General features: G+C 43.8%; 1 protein-coding gene across 2 annotated transcripts in view; it reads right to left on the bottom strand.

The window, feature by feature from the left end:
• TUFT1 (tuftelin 1) overlaps positions 1-13,203 on the bottom strand; it is a 61,877-nt gene that overhangs the window by 4,914 nt on the left and 43,760 nt on the right. Inside the window, exons 8-11 of one of the 2 annotated variants that reach the window (XM_036905126.2) lie at positions 13,006-13,111; positions 12,058-12,141; positions 11,022-11,122; positions 8,843-10,439 (exon numbers count right to left, since the gene is read on the bottom strand). In XM_036905126.2, the coding sequence (XP_036761021.1) occupies positions 10,376-10,439; positions 11,022-11,122; positions 12,058-12,141; positions 13,006-13,111 (355 nt within the window). In that variant the 3' untranslated portion in view covers positions 8,843-10,375. Of the gene's footprint in view, positions 1-8,842; positions 10,440-11,021; positions 11,123-12,057; positions 12,142-13,005; positions 13,112-13,203 lie in introns of those variants that run through there. The other variant, XM_036905125.2, reaches the window with a different exon arrangement.

Below are 13,203 nucleotides of genomic sequence, written 5' to 3'. Positions count from 1 at the left end.
AGCATCAAAATGAGAAAATAAAATAAGACAACATTACAGCTCTCAGGAGCCCACAGTGTGGCAAGAGACACATCAAAAGAAAGAACAAGTATAATAAAGGCCTTGCCACTCCTAAGTAATGAGAGCTGTGATACAGGCCTGCACGAGCTGCTACAGTACACAGAGGAGGGGGCCTTAAACTGAGAAGCTGAGGAATCAAACTATAGGTGAGAAGAGTTAGCAAGGCAGAGACGGATAGTAGTGGAAAAGCATTTCTGACCTGGGGAACAGTGTAGTCAAACAGAGATTTGAAAGAACATGGTGTGTGAGAACTGCAGGCAGTTCACATACTAAATATCATGCCCAGGAGTTTGAATTTCATTCCTAAGTATTAAGGAGGCTCTGAATGCTTTTAAGTAGAGCAGCAGTATTATTGAATTTATACCTCAGAAATTCATTCTGAAGGAAGTATGGAGAACAAAATGAGATCAGTTAAGCAGCAGCGGCAGCAATTCAGGTGAGAAGAGATTCAGGCTAGGGCAGTGATGGTGGGAGGAGGATTCGCAGGAGTGAAAGGACTCAGTGACCACTTGGATCTCAGGTGTGAGGATTGGAGAGGAAAGAATAACATAACATTCCTGTCCTGGTGGTATGAGTCCCCAAGGCCAGACAGGAAAGGAAGAGGAAGAGGTTTGTGGTGAAGATACTGACTTCAGTTTGGCATATGTTGGATTTGAGAGGCCTGCAGGAGCTCAAGAGGAGCTAATCAGTAATTGTTTGGACACAACTGTGGCCCTGGGAAAGGGAGTCATTGGCTGTGGGTGGTGAGTGACAGCGGATGAGAGCTCTAAGGTAGAGAAAGTAGCACTGTGAGAGGGGACCCAAGGCTGGGGCCTGAAGGACGCCCCCTCACCCCATTTAGGAGGCTTGAGGGAGGTGATCAAGTGAGAGACTGAAAAAGAGGAGTCAGAGAGTTGAGGTCCCAAAAGCAAGTGAGGTCTTGGAAGTTGATGAAATTGCCTTTTGAAATAGAACCTGGACAGTCTGTAGAGCACTTCCCATCCAAGAACTTTAGTCCCCACAATAGCAATGTACACAGATGCATTAGCAAGAAACTAGGCTCAGATAACAGCAGGCCCCAGTAATACTGTGAGTTAATAGCAGAGTTGAACCTTGAACCCAGATTTTCTGACATCCGGGCCAGGAGTCTACTATCCAGCTTCCTTTAGTTAAGGAGAAAAAGTTCCTCTACCCTCTGCGAAGTACAAAGTCAGCAGATTTCCATTAGCTTTTGGTGCAGGAATTACTTAGATGCAAACCCCACCTCCACATCTGTGCCCGTGTAGTCCTTTGGTCCTTGATGCCCTGCCTCTTTCTTTCCTTCTTTGCTGTTCTAAATTCTACCAATCCTGCAAGCTGTAGCTTAAGTCCCTTCATAAAGCCTTCCCTGAGGATTCCAATTCACTCAGACATCTCTTTGCTAAATTCCTATTGCAAATACACCTTCCCCCCCACCAACAGTGAGTCGCACACTTGTGTAATCCCCTTCCCTTGAATGTGGGCAGGACCTGTGACTTGCTTCTAGGCAATAGAATATGGCAAAGGTGCTATGTGTCACTCCCAGGAGTACACTTATATAACACTCCTTAGCTGACTGGAGTGAGAGTCTCCTGCAGGCCTTGGGAAAATAAGCTGCTGTACTGTGAACTGCCTAGGCAGAAGGACCCTGGCAGGGAGCTGTAGGCGCCTTGAGGGCCTGAGAGCTGCCACCAGCTGAGAGCAGGAAACCAGGGCCCTCAGTCACACACCTGCACCTGCAAGAAGTTCTGCCAGCAACCAGATGAGCTTGGAGGAGGATCCTGGGCTCCCCTGAGGAACCTGGCCCAGCCAACACCTTGCTTGTGGGTTTGTGAGCCCCTGCAGAGAACCCAGCTAAACTGAGCCCAGACTCATGGCCCACAAACACTGTGAGATAACAACAGTGTATTGTTTTTTAGCTGCTAAATTTGTGGTGATTTGTTACAGGGCAGTAGATAACAAATATAACTCCTGGTGCATTTATGCTCAATGCCACTCAGTTTAGACCATAACAATTTAATATCTAGTTGAGACTTACCTTTCCAATCTGAACAAAAGCTTCTTGAAAACAAGGAACTTTTCGTACATGGCTTGTCCTTTCATCAGAGTGAGAGGGACAGGAGAAGGAGCTCAACAAGGGCCTTCCTGTTAGTCCAGGAAAGGTCCGTCGGTGGCTTGTAATACCTACTGCACAGGGATGTGGTGGGGATCAGATGACTAATAAGTGGAAAACACCTGACATAATGCTTGGCACATAGCATTTTTAAATATACTAATAAATAACTATTAATATAATATATGTTAATATGCTAAGAAACATACTATCTCTGTTCCCTCATTCTTCTGATAAAGAATTAACATTCCCAACTTCCTTTGTCCTTTCCTCCTTGGATATACCTGCCCAAATCCTCCAGGGCCTAGTTCAAGCTCCACATCCCTCCCACCCTGAGTTGACCTCTTATGGCATTATTCGCCTCTCTCAGATTAGCATTTCACATGTCCTGTTATCATTCACCTACCCTACATGTTGTTTCTCCTCTACCCACCTGACAAAATGGTAAACTTCTGGAGGTCTACAACCCTGTTCTGTTTTCCATCTGGACCTCCTTTAGCACCTGGCACAGTATTATGCAAATAACAGATTTTTCTCTTCCTCCTCTTTTCTAACAGTAACAACTAACATCTGTAAAGCACTTTACAAAATGTTGTCATATACATTATCTTCCATTAGCTGTAATACCCTTGTATCAATTATCAATGAATATTTAATGGTTAATAGGTCAAAACAGGAAGACATTCCAGGTGAAGGAAATTACACTAGCAAAAGCATGAAAGGCAGGAATGATCCCAGCATAAGCAGAACACAGATGAAGGAACACAGCCCTGCTGGAAAGAAAGAGCAAACACTAGAAAATTTGGAAAATGAAGAATAAAGGTAATAACAAAAACAAATCCTGCTTCACTAACATGGTTAGCAGTTAAGTGCATTTCTGCCTTTTTAGAAACATTTTTTTCTTTTGAAAAGCTTTAATAAGTATTCATAAAATTTTGTGTCCTACTTGTTTCACTTAACATTCTAAGCACTGTTCCCTAATGTGGCATAGTCTTCATAAAGGCTACTTGTAGTAAATGCATAATCTTCCAGAGTGGCTGCATCCTAATGTACTTACCCATTTCTCTATTGTTGGACGCATGCTGTTTCCCGTTTTTTTCACCATTGTAACAAGCACTGCAACAAGCCTCTCATGAAGAGAAATGGAATGAAACCAGGTCTTTGGTGAGACCTCAAAGTGCTCTATAAAGGCTCACCTGAGTCTAAAGCATCTCTGGACTTTTCCGTCACCTGAGCCAATAAAACTGATTCTTTATTGCTTCCAATTGGAGTCACATTTTTGCAACTCACATTATCCCACCTAACGTAAGGGCTCCAAGGGCACAACCTTGTCTCACTGCTGTAATCCTACACTGAATCCACAGTGGCTTGCACAGAGTAGGAACTTTTAAATATATACAGAAAAAATATGAACTTTTGTATGAACTATCCATTCTTGGCCAGTGATCTACAAGGATCTTAGTATTTTTATCAATTTATTTGAACTTACCAATAAAAATGTTGCATCTTCATCATATTTGCTCATTCTTCCTCATTCTTTTGGCCTTCTTAGTTTCCTAATTCAGAAGTTTTACATTTTTATGAACTAAAATATTTTCAAGACCTTATTTTTTTATTGAGCTATAATTAATATGTATCTTCATGATTTGTAGTACCAATTTTCTAAATGGATCTCCTCTCAGAATTGATATTCAATTGTGTTTTCTTCTAGTTTTTCTATCCTTAGGTTGTAACATTTACCTGTAATTTATTTAGGTACACTGTTTAAGGTTACAGTCTTTTCTTTTTCCTTCAAAATTTTCACCAACTATCCAAATGCCTTTTTCCCCAGAGTTGCAGTGCTGCTCTTGTCCTCTCTAAATGCTTGCATAAATTCAGGCCTGATTCTGCCTAGCTAATCTGTCAAACTGATGTACAAGCTATGCTTTAGTATCTGCCAAAGCTAATATGCCTCCCAATTAATTTTCTTTGTCTTCAAAATTTTCTTTGCCATCTCCCCTGTTTATTCTTCCAGCTGAATTTTACAACAATTATATACAATTCTAAAAGGACTCTGTGGGGATTTTCACTGTAATTACACAAAGCCTAAAAATAAATTATGTACTGTGGGTAAAATTTCCACAATGTCTTGCCTGGCTTTAGTACATCTGCATATCAATAGGCGTTCAAAGGTGGAGAGAAGTTCATCTCCATGTCAGTGGGTAATTACCTGGGCAACCGAGGGCGTGTCTGAACCTGAGAAGTTAAGGAGAGGGGGCTGTGCTTGCTTCCTTCTTCAGGAGCAGAGGAGAAAGGCCCGGGACCGCAGTTTGTAAGAAATAAAGGGGTTTTAAACTTTATTTCTCCCTTTGACTGATTTCGGTTTTTAGAGGTATTTTGCCCCAGGATTTCCTCTCCCCAGACTTACACGGACAAATTAACATCTTCCCAAATTTAACTTTGCCATCTAGGATGCTAAGCTTTTCCATATTTCTCAGCAAAATTTGGTCATTTTTTTTTTCACATAGATCATTGATATTTCAAATAAAGGTTATTTCTAGGTATTTTATATTTTAGTGTTGTCTAATTGGGATATTACTGGTTCATGTAGGGAAACCTGCTAATTTGACGGCCCAACTGACACTCTACTTGCCAACACATTCTTTCATTTTTTTTAGCTCTCTCCCTCCAAGTACCGCGCCCAGACCTGAGCTCTGCCCTCTGGAGCCAGGTGGGATAAAGACACTTCGCCTCACACAGGGCAGACTTTCATCTCTTTTGGAGACTGCCATGTCTCCCATCAGCCTTCTTTTGTTCTGGCTAAATAACCCCAACTGATAAGATGAAAGTAGTATCTCACCCAAATATTCAAATGGGTGAGAAAGGTGGATTTGTGGTAGTTTAGACTAAAAGGTGGAGGACAAGGGGGGACTGCCTTCTGCAGTAATCCAGGCTTAAAGGCTGACTAAAACAAAGCTGTGAACATAGAAAGGGGTAAGTTTGAGAGATATTTCAAAAGAGCAAACATTAGGACATGTTGACCAACTGGATGTAAGGGTAAAGGAATGGAGAAGAAGTGTGAAAGATGGCTTTAAAATTTCTAGCCTGAATCACTGAAGAATGTGATTGGACTAAGAGAAAGTGTGAGAGATTGAATAGGGGAGATAGTTCAGAAGGAAGTCAATTTCTGTCTTCCTCACCCTGACAGTACAATATATCTGAGAGGTCTTGTCCTTATAGACATACTCTAAGGTAATAGAAAAAAACATGTCAGTCTCTGCCCAGTTTCTGGCAGAGCTTCTAAAACCCTTCTAATTTCCTAAGTGATGACAGCACTAGGAACATCTTTTGTTCTAATATTTGGTCTTTGACCCCAGTTCCTGACCAAGGTTCCTGAAACCTTTGTAAATTCCCAAGTGATAAGGGTACTAGGAGCATCTTTTGTTCTAATGAGGCGTCTCTGGGTGAGCTGTAGGATGGCTGTTCGATGGGGGCTGGTAATTAGTAAGAGCAAGCCATGATTAGAAGCTTTGGATTTTCAGCTCCCACCCACCTTCAGAGAGAGCAGTTAATTGAAAAATGAAGTAGAGCTTATTGAAATTCCACCTGACAAAGCCTTCATATGATCCCAATCACATGGGGTTTGAAGGGCTTCCAAGCACATGAACATCCACACTGGGAGGGTCACACACTCCAACTCCACAGGGACAGAAGCTCTTGGGCTCAGGACCCTCCCAGACCTTTATATCTCTTCATCTGGCTGTTCATCCGTGACCTTTATCATATCCTTTACTAAACGGGTAAAAATAAGTGTTTCCCTGAGTTCTGTGAGCCACTCTAACAAATTAATGGAACCTAAGGAGGGGCTCATGGGAACCTCCGATTTGTATCCAAGATGGACAGAAGTCGTGGGTGACCTGGGGTACCTGTGATGTGAGTCTGAAGTGGGATGACAGCAGTCCTGTGGGACAGCCCTTAGCGTGTCGGATTTGACACTCTCTCTAGATAGTGTCAAAATAGAGTTAAATTGTAGACACCCAGCTGGTGTCATAGAGTTGGCTGATGTGGAGAAAATTCTCCACACACTTGGTGACCAAAGCAAAGTGTCCTGCACAAGTACAGGGGAAACACAGGCGGCAAACCAAGTTATTCCTCAACACCAATGTTTTTCCATTTTTTCCACAATAATATATTGTACACAGCAGTCCAGTTCACATACACATATAGACAGATAGAAAACAGATATAAGGGTCCCCATACTCCTGCAGACATATGAGCGTTTGGTCCCAGGACACTAGTGAGGGGGAGGAAACGCCTAGGTATGTAATCAACACTCAACTGACAGATTAAGTCATGAGAACAAATGACTTTCTTCCCCTTTGCTGTCTGAGAGCCCGCAGTCTAAGACTTGGTGACCAACACCCTGCCGGGAAAACTAATTATCCTGCCATCATCTACCCTCAATCTCATGTCCTAGAGGGCTCCAGGGGAAAAGAGATTCCAGCAGAAAGGCCACACACATTTTAGAGTTCAAAGTAAGTCTCACTGCCAACCCACAGATCACGTGGAGCCAGAAATTACTGTCCTTTAAAAAACATCTCCTTTATTCTCAGCCTGGATAAGGATTTTCCTTAGAGAAAGAGGAGCTAGAGAATATTTAGGTCTCCAACTTTGAGTTTCAAGGCCATGGTGCTTAGAAATGGGACAATTTCTTGCAAAGCTAGAATTCTAATGAAGCACGGAAAAGAGGCCATGGGCCCCAGGCTCACATCTGCTGTTGGGTTAGAGCTTAAACAACATCAGGCCCAAGTTCTGCAATGCTTGGCTCTGAGAATGAGGGAGCCCAGGAGATGATTAGAGGCCCCACAAAAAACAGCAATACATATTGAAGAGCTGATTAAAGAGGAAAACCTGCTTTTCTATCCCAAGGGACATTATTACCCTCCTCAAAGTTTGCTTTAAGCTCTAAGTGTCATGTCAAAGTATCCTTCCAGAGTAAATCTTGGAACACTTCATAGTGAAAGGTTCTTTTAAATAGAGATTAAAATGAGCAATTTTTGGCTTTAGAAACTTAACTTTTAAAAAAGTTCCAATGCACCATTTGGTTGAAATGCTATGTCCCCATCAAGGCTTTCTGTTCAGAGAAGGGGACAAATGAAGAGGAGTGAAGGCGGGGGCAGCTGTCCAGGCACAGTGCTCCTGCAGGTTCTTTCCCACACTGGGGCTGATGCTTCACGTTTACAGGAGGCTGTTGATGATGGCTGCGTGTCTGGGCAGCTCGCAACACTCAGCTCAATGCAACAGACCTTCATGGCAAAAATCCCAGGGACTCAGACTCAATCTTCCCTCCACAAAATATTCAAGCACAGACGAGCTGGCTTACAGATGATACACAAAGGCGATAAACAGGCAGCTGCAGTCAGGAACAGCTTACTTACCATACCCTTTCTCAGGTTCTGGCTCTGTCTCATTCTCCTCCAGTCCCCATTCTCCATGTCTAATTGAAAAGATTGCCAAAATATAAATTACCTTCCCTTTGACTATGTTCTCTTCCCATCGACCCTCCTTAGCCTCTGTGGCAAGCCCCTGCTCCTTTCAGTGGGAATACAACCAGACACTGGCAAACATCCACCGAACGCACTTCTTTGTCCAAGAAATCTCTTAGAGATCTGGTTCTAGTCTCAAGACCACTTCATCATCTCCCAACTCAAATCTCTACTTACCACCCCCTGCCCTCACCAAGCCCTCGAGACCCAGGTCTCCCTTTGCTGTATGGCAGTATACTCACTCCTGTCTTCCTCCAGCCTTGCAAGTCTTCTTAGCACCTTAGGCAACCCCACCCTGCTTTCACCTTCTTAATATTCTGAGAACAAGCACAGTCTAGATATATCCATGCCAAGCAAGACTGCCAGAGAAAGAAGAGAACCACAGACTGTCAGAAGACAAACCCAGGTCTGGAATGGAAGGTGGTTTCCAATACATTCTGAAACCTGGATGTGAATTAGCTGACAAAACAGAGGACGGAAGAAAAGTCATAGAGAAAAATTTACATTCTTTCAGTGGAAGGAGAAAGGAGAACTAGAAGGAAATGACCAGGGATGAAGGGGGTTGCACTTCTAGTTTCTTTGGTACAGAAAAGATTCATGTAAGTTCACTATGTCCATGTGGGCCCCACCATCAGCTGCATTCTTGGCAAAAATGAAAATAAAGACCATTGAACTAACTGAATGATGCCTAGAGATAGCCAAAAACTAAACCCTTAAACAGCTGCAGTCAGCATTTCCAAAGTGCTTTTCATTTCTACCGAGGACACGGAGTTGCTCACCTGACTCCAGTGCTGATTGGTTGGTTTCCTGAGTGATTCCAGGACCCTTCCCTCTGGCAGTTCTCTTCCAGGTGAGGACACACACTGGTCAAGCTTAGAGGTCCTATAAAGCCACAACCCCTGACAGGGTCAAAGTTAGGGGCCACCTCCTACAATGTGGACTCAGACCATGGAGCAGAGCTGCTTAAGAGGGACATTCTAATTCTTGTGAATGCCACAAAGTCCGCATATCACAGTGTTTGGAATGTCTGGGCCACAGTTTCCAGATGTGGACAATAAAGTGCCCATCTTCAAGAGGCACTAAAATTATGTTCTTTCATCCTTCCTGAAAGGTAGGGGGAAAAAAACCCAGGCCAGGAACTCAAAGGGACACATTAACATAATTTATTAAATTCACCACACAAAGAACATGCCACAGGAAAAAATATCTGAACTGAAAGGGTCCGTGGAGATGATCTGGTCTGACCTTCTTATTTTACAGATAAGAAGACGGAATGAAGGCCACCAGTACACCATCATGGAGAGAGCCAGCACATGAGTCCAGTCCTCATACACAGAAACACACAGACTTAAACCTTATGGTTTTGAGCCAAGTAGAACCTAAAGACTTAATCCATATTTATTTTTTATTTTTCTGTGTCCTGTAGTATCACATTCTGATGCTTATCTCCTTCTTGAGGCTGCAGACAGAGCCCTGAAGAAAATATGATTAGTGGCAAGGTCATCCAGATCCAGGATAGCAGATCACTATGGAGCAGAGGGGTGCAGAGGATTTAGGGGAAGAATCCCATCCCTCCCCAAAAGATTCTTGATTATCCTCTTCCTCCAAACCTTATACACTCAGACCCAATGCCTCAGGGCATCTGTACCTTCCAGAGGTACAGATCAGGTTTGGAGGAGGTGGAGGAGGAAAGGAAAGAAGCAGATAGAGGAAAGAAAAAAAAAAAAGGTTTACTTCTGAAGTCAACCAGTCTAGTGGGAATACACTTTTCCCAGTATAAAGCAAATCCAAACACTGAGAGAAGGTTGTAGAACTCCGGTATTAATTCAGTTGTGAGATACAAGCAAAAACACCAATAACTTAGCAAAATAAATACAATGAGAGTTTCACCGAGATGGATGTAACCCAGTGAAAAGAGTTTTTAGGTTCTGAGTCAAGAAAATTGAGGTGAACCTTGCATTGCATCTCAGGGGAAAACCCTAAGAGATCCTGGAAGTCTTCACAGCAGAGAGGTCACACATAACTGTCTGTGGCCCAACAAAATCTTTCTACTAAAAGCTACTCCCTGATTGTACATTCCCTTGACAGACAGAGCTGGCCAGTCCAAATTGAGGCTCACTGACTCTGACCAGGCCGTGACAGGTGGTCCCACTGTCCTATCAGTAGGAGGTCCGGGTCAGCATGGGCTGAGGGTGAAGCAAGTAGAAAAACAAAATGTGCTGCTAAGAACTGAGCTGTGTTTGTGGAAGGAACTCTGCTCCCCCAGGACATTCTTCAATCACTGTGGACACCTGTGCCTCCAGCTTCTAGGGCTGAGACACATCTCGTCATCTCTCCCAACCCGATGAGGGCCTGGATTCTGGGGCCGCTGAACTCCAGGCTGTAACAGGAGGGGGGCTCTGCTACAGAGAAAACTACTATGAGAATAAGGATACTGCCCTGGCTCCTGCCCACAGGACAACACCCCCAACAAGGCTACAGCGTCCAGGGGAGGTGCTCGTCCTCCATCCACCCAGCACACAGAGGACAGGAGTTTGGAAGCGACGACACATGGGCCCCAAGCCCCGAGTGCAGCCAGGGATGGGTAAGGAAATCAAGTCGGTGCTGACAGCCTCCAGGGGAGGCGGGCTCCTCCACAGGCGAGAGGCAGCAGCAAACGGCGACGTCCCTCTCCTTCAGCTCATGTTTCCACCACTCGGATGAGAGGCATGGGCTTAGGGCTGGGGGGCTTGGCTATCCTAATGCTGAAAAGAAAGTTAGAAACACTTGAGTGCACCGTGGTTGCCCACCCTTCACAGAGCCGCCCCTCCACGTTTGCCTCTGGAATTGTATCCTTAGTGCCACCTGACCTCTTGGTTCTAATGCTTTGAAACAGTGCTTGTCAGGGACACTTAAGAGACGATTAGGGAAGAGGTACTTTGGTGGTAGAGGTGATGAAAAGAGAAGGGCAGTTAAACAACTGAGAAGTGGGCAGAGCTGTATTCTGGATTTTTGCAAAGTATTAGACCTTTTTTATGAAGCTCTGGGTTACAAAAGGCCCTCTCCCTAGAAATATGCACTTATTACACATTCACAGTTTTTGCACACAATTTCAGGGGGTTCATACACCTCTAATAGCTGTTCATGGGCCTCCTCGGGGTTGTGTGGTATCAGGCTCCACTCTAACCCAGTTGGAAAATTATGCAGGTGGAGACTGGGCCAGATTAGATACTGAGAGAATAAAATTAGACTTAAAAGAGCTTTGCCCCTCTCTTAGCAGTAAGTTTTTTTCCATAGCTGTTTCCTTCTCTTCCTCGCGGAGCCCCACTCCATGCATACTCACTGACCTGCCCGGGTTCTCTGTCTTGGCCCAGGTCTGGGTGCTGAAGTTGCCATGACTGATTTGTTTTTCTATCAGGTGTTCCATACGGTCATGCATCTCTAAATTCTATAATATAATTATGAGATTAGAATTAGTTTGCCGTTTGTTACATTTAACTGGCTCAATTCTTGGTCTCTCCACCTGTTTATGCTGCTGTCATCCCCACCCCTAACATGTGCCACCCCCAGGATGTCCTCTCCTCCCATCTCCACCATTCCTGATTGCTCTCCTCCTCCAGTACTTGCCCCAGCTTCCTTTCCAGAGGATCTGTTTTCTCAATAATTCTGTACAACACTGATAATTTCCTGTATATCCTCTCTATATACTTCATGTATAAAATTTCTTGCAGTCAGTGGAGATACTCACTTGCCACTTGCCTTTGTTGACATTCTTTTTTATAAAGTATTCTTAGGTCTTCTTTTTTTCTTTTAATGCATTTTCTCTCTAAATTTAGACTGCAAACTCCTGGAGATAAACAACCCTGTTTCCCACTTCTTTTTATCTCCCCCACTACAAGGGATCTTCACATAGTAGGTACAAAGCAGTCTTCAGATAGTCAATGGACAGGGAGAGCTCTGAGGAAGGTTGGAAGTTACACTAAGAAGAAATTGTTAGCTAACTGAGCCTATCACCTTAGCCATGGAGAAGACTCCACCTACAGAATGCCTCCTCCTTCGAAGCCCAGCTCCACTGTCAGCTCCTCTGCTAAGCCCACATATCAGAATGAAGGGACGCCTCCATGCTGCCATGGCATGGGGCTTGCACCAGGATGATATATTCCTTCAGAGTGCGGAAAGGTCTTTCCATTGTTAGCAACTCCCTGAAAGTTCTCAAAAAAAACATTTGCTCACCTTAAACGAAGATTAACCAACCATCCCAGACACTCACTTATAAGCAGCAGCTAGACAGGACCAAGGCTCCCTCTAGAACCTCTCCCTCCCTTATGTCCAATCTTCCCTTTAAAAGCCTGCTCCTTTCCCAGGGCTTCCCAGCACACACACCTCTGCTTCCAGGTAGGCAATTTTCTCCTTGAGCTCCTGGATGGTGGTATCCTTTGACTGGATCACAGTTTTTGAATTCTGGAGCTGCAAAGATGTGGGAGACACTGGAGCTCATTTTGAAATGCCTCATTACACATTACCAAATTGTGCCCTGCTGCCAGGGAAGCCAGCACAGACAAAAGGCAGAGGTTTGCACCTCTCACTTGCTTAGCTTCTCTATTAAAACTTTGTTTCAGTCAATATTAAACTCTTGATTATCCCAGGTGTGGGGAAAACAGCACCCTGATAATCCAAAATAATGGATAATTCAAAAATCATTCCACTTGAATTTGGGAGATACAAATTATTTACTCATTCAGGAAATATTTCTTGAGTGCATACTATATGACAGGCTCTATTCTACACAATGGGAAACAGCAATAAACAAACCAGGAAAAAGTCAGTCCTCACAGAGCTGAAATGCAAAAAGTTAAAAAATATGCCCTTCCAAGTTTAAGGTCTTAAGTTCTCAAAACAGTTCTACAAGTCAGCAAATCCTGAACATGCTACCCTAAAGTTCAGGTGGGAGAAGGCAGAATATCTGCCATGAGGTAAAATGGTTGATAACCTGCACACAGATAAGTGAGTTATGGTCACTTATTTACTCATTTACCAGCACTCTGATAAATGTTAATGTAAGAGAGACTAACCTTTTCCTTCATTTTCCATTGGAAAGCAGAAGGCAAATGACCACAGATTTAGGGGAAAGATGGGAGAAAAGCGAATCCCAATCATCCAAACCCAGCAGTGGGAACCACAGATGTTTTATGGGACACTCAGAAATATAAGCCAAGTTCCCCAGAAGAATAAATAATAAAAGCAAAGACTTGGCATAAAAATAGGTTTAGACTAACAAAGGGACTTCCAGAGGTGGTGACCCAAAGCAGGGCCAGATCCGACCCTGCTTACCTGCTCTATCATTTGCCGGACTTTCCGCTGCTGGCTCTTAAGCATGTCATCCAAATGGTGGATCTTCTCTCGCAAGCCAGCCACTTCCTTTTCCAGGTTAGCAGCCCTGAGGATTAAGACCAGAAGGCTGAGGCAAGGTGAAGAGATGCTTTCTCTACCCAGTCACAGGAAGAGCCTTAGGCTCTATCAGGTATGACT

This window comes from Manis pentadactyla, chromosome 4, assembly GCF_030020395.1.
Source record: "Manis pentadactyla isolate mManPen7 chromosome 4, mManPen7.hap1, whole genome shotgun sequence".
Classification (NCBI taxonomy): Eukaryota; Metazoa; Chordata; class Mammalia; order Pholidota; family Manidae; genus Manis; species Manis pentadactyla.
This window is presented reverse-complemented; position numbering and strand designations above follow the sequence as displayed.